Raw genomic sequence first — 3,722 nt, forward strand, 5'->3', positions numbered from 1 at the left:
ACACAAAAACTAAGACTCAATTACTCTAAGTTTAGCTGCTTGTGACTCCATTTCTTTTTTAAAAGCCCTTACAAAATAAATATAATTGGTTTGATTGCTTGAATAAACTATTTTTTTTACTTTTTTATTCAGGGGAAGAGGTATTATAATCATGCAGTCAGATTCAGGTTTCCCACTTGAAGAAACAGGCTAAAAAGGGACATACTTGGAACAGAGCTTGGAATAGTATGCCTGACAGGCTGTAAAGAGCAAGCAGTCAAGTTCTCATCACCTGGCTTCATCTGTACTCTTAAGATACATTATTTATCTTCTAAATGTACAAATGCAAATTTCATCCAAGAAGCTCCAACATCTTTTGATGAGGATTGCCTGGTAAGAAGCTGGCTGCTTTTTGATTGACATAGCCCGGGGTAACTTCCTGAAAATTTTAATTTAGGGAGGAAGGTCTCCAACCTACGTAACTCAAGACCATTTTTACTGTTTCTGTTCCTATGCAGGAAAACCTAATAGCTAACACTTAAGGACTATTTATTATGTTCCGGGCACTAAATCATTACAACTCTAAAAGCAGTTGTGCTCATTTTATCCCCTTTTAAATGGTGAAGAAATAAAGCTCAGAGAGGTTATGTAATTTGCCCAAGCTCACACAATTATTAAGTAGCAAAGTAGGGCTTCAAGCTCAGGCAGTGTGATTCTAGAGCCTGTCCTCTTTATTACTATACCGTATGACTTTCCACTTCCTGAAGAAAACCATTCATGGGACATTTCCCAGTTGTTGGAACCTTAACCTTAATGCCTGGAATACTTTTAAATGTCTTGTTTTTTAATACATAGTGTATGTAAAGCACTTAGTAAAGTGCCTGACACATAATTGAACACTCATAAAAGCATTAGGTATTAAGGCTTACACGGCAATAATTATAACACTTTTTCTTTCTCATTCTTAAACTATCCATTTTTCACTCAAATACTCTCATTAGAGGAGACCTGCTCTCACCCTGACCTTATTTTTCATGGTCTAGAGTGGACCACTTAACAAGACCTTTCTCAACATAGCCTTATCTAGCTCAGCAGATCACTTTTCCTACATTCGTTCAATTATCTTGTCTCAGAGGTTTTTCTCCTCTCCAATTTAAATTTTGTTGAAATTTTGTTGCCGTGCAATTGTCAACAGTTTGACTCAAATAAATTCTTATAAGTTTTCTCTTAGGCTTGATATTTTTAGTCAACAGTTGTATTATAATTTTAATACATTTTTTCCATTCTTAAAAAGTGTATTCATTTTTCTGGCACCCTCTTTAAATAATTACACTGGCTTTTTTCTTCATAGGGCCGCTCGGTGAAAAGTGTCCTGTGGCCTGATATACTTCCCTTCAGGTATTTCAATTCTAGGGTGAAGAAAGGACATGGCTGCAAGTCCAGCTTAGACTTGAGCAAGCTCACTCGGAACCGGGAGTATGAGGGACCCAGTTGCCCTACCGGCTTGTTTATGCCGATACACACATCATGTCCCATCCGCAGGACTACCTAGGTCTGGGGAAAGTATTTGCCAACGTACCCGGAACAGTTTCCAAGGTTTTGTCAGGCTCTAGTTGCGGTGTGGTTGGTTTATTCTGGAACCCAGGGCAACCGAGATCTTCCCACGCTCGCGAGAGCGCCCCCTTCTCCCCCGGTTTCCGGGACACAGCGGCACTTATGGCTCAGGTGTCTGGTTCGCGCAGCCCGGAGAGAGAGGCCTCGGGCTTCAGGGGGAAGCGTCGCAGTTCCTCAAAGAGCCCTAAGCCCAGCAAATCCGCTCGCTCCCCGCGGGGACGCCGCTCTCGTTCGCACTCTTGTTCTCGCCCGGGGGATCGGAATGGCCTCATTCATCAGCCGAGTGGCTGCAGCCAAGGCTCCCGAAACCAGTCCTACCGCTCTCGCTCGCGGTCAAGCTCTCGAGAGCGGCCCTCTGCGACGCGGGGCACCCCCTTCGCTTCTGCCTCCTCGTCTGCCTATCATGGCGGCTACTTACGCCCCTATGGGAACGACAAGCCTTGGCCCAGCCTCCTGGATAAGGAGAGAGAGGAGAGCCTGCGGCAGAAGTGAGTGAGACGGATGCACCTTCTCTTGCTCTAGCCCACCTGCCTTCCAAGTCTGATTTATCGTTCATCCCGCTACTAACTATTCGCATTTTGCTCTCTCTGCCTGCCTCGCGCCCATTTTCATCCCTTCAGTCCACCCACTACAACGCCTTATTCGCTCTTTTCTTCCCTAGGTTTTCACTCATCCTCGGGCCCCTTTGTACAGTGCCCTGGTCTCCCGCTACTCCTTTCTGCCTCCTGGCTTGTAGCGGACATGGCCTACCGGAATTATATAGCATCTACTTGGTTGTGTGGTTATCATTCGTGAGCATGTTTTTTATTCCCCACTAGACTGATCTCACAGAAAGGAGGAGCTCTATTTTATCGATCACAAAATTCACACTGCTTAGACCGTTGTAGGCACACAGCCATGGCTTGTTGAATGATCACACAGGTATGACATGATAACAGGATATGTAAGTGGAAATGTTTTGTAGCGAGTTGCGAAGGGTTGAGATTTAGGGTTTTAAATTGGAGAGGAGAAAAACCTCTGAGACAAGATAATTGAACGAATGTAGGAAAAGTGATCTGCTGAGCTAGATAAGGCTATGTTGAGAAAGGTCTTGTTAAGTGGTCCACTCTAGACCATGAAAAATAAGGTCAGGGTGAGAGCAGGTCTCCTCTAATGAGAGTATTTGAGTGAAAAATGGATAGTTTAAGAATGAGAAAGAAAAAGTGTTATAATTATTGCCGTGTAAGCCTTAATACCTAATGCTTTTATGAGTGTTCAATTATGTGTCAGGCACTTTACTAAGTGCTTTACATACACTATGTATTAAAAAACAAGACATTTAAAAGTATTCCAGGCATTAAGGTTAAGGTTCCAACAACTGGGAAATGTCCCATGAATGGTTTTCTTCAGGAAGTGGAAAGTCATACGGTATAGTAATAAAGAGGACAGGCTCTAGAATCACACTGCCTGAGCTTGAAGCCCTACTTTGCTACTTAATAATTGTGTGAGCTTGGGCAAATTACATAACCTCTCTGAGCTTTATTTCTTCACCATTTAAAAGGGGATAAAATGAGCACAACTGCTTTTAGAGTTGTAATGATTTAGTGCCCGGAACATAATAAATAGTCCTTAAGTGTTAGCTATTAGGTTTTCCTGCATAGGAACAGAAACAGTAAAAATGGTCTTGAGTTACGTAGGTTGGAGACCTTCCTCCCTAAATTAAAATTTTCAGGAAGTTACCCCGGGCTATGTCAATCAAAAAGCAGCCAGCTTCTTACCAGGCAATCCTCATCAAAAGATGTTGGAGCTTCTTGGATGAAATTTGCATTTGTACATTTAGAAGATAAATAATGTATCTTAAGAGTACAGATGAAGCCAGGTGATGAGAACTTGACTGCTTGCTCTTTACAGCCTGTCAGGCATACTATTCCAAGCTCTGTTCCAAGTATGTCCCTTTTTAGCCTGTTTCTTCAAGTGGGAAACCTGAATCTGACTGCATGATTATAATACCTCTTCCCCTGAATAAAAAAGTAAAAAAAATAGTTTATTCAAGCAATCAAACCAATTATATTTATTTTGTAAGGGCTTTTAAAAAAGAAATGGAGTCACAAGCAGCTAAACTTAGAGTAATTGAGTCTTAGTTTTTGTGT

General features: G+C 42.0%; 1 protein-coding gene across 1 annotated transcript; it reads left to right on the forward strand.

The window, feature by feature from the left end:
* Window positions 1–1,564: 1,564 nt before the first annotated feature.
* On the forward strand, window positions 1,565–2,167 carry LOC109378757 (NF-kappa-B-activating protein-like). Its single transcript, XM_019635044.1, has one exon. The coding sequence runs from the start codon at window positions 1,696–1,698 to the stop codon at window positions 2,083–2,085; it is 390 nt and encodes a 129-aa protein (XP_019490589.1). The 5' UTR covers window positions 1,565–1,695; the 3' UTR covers window positions 2,086–2,167.
* Window positions 2,168–3,722: the final 1,555 nt, after the last annotated feature.

Source organism: Hipposideros armiger, unplaced genomic scaffold (assembly GCF_001890085.2).
Source record: "Hipposideros armiger isolate ML-2016 unplaced genomic scaffold, ASM189008v1 scaffold_3266, whole genome shotgun sequence".
In the NCBI taxonomy this organism is placed as follows: Eukaryota; Metazoa; Chordata; class Mammalia; order Chiroptera; family Hipposideridae; genus Hipposideros; species Hipposideros armiger.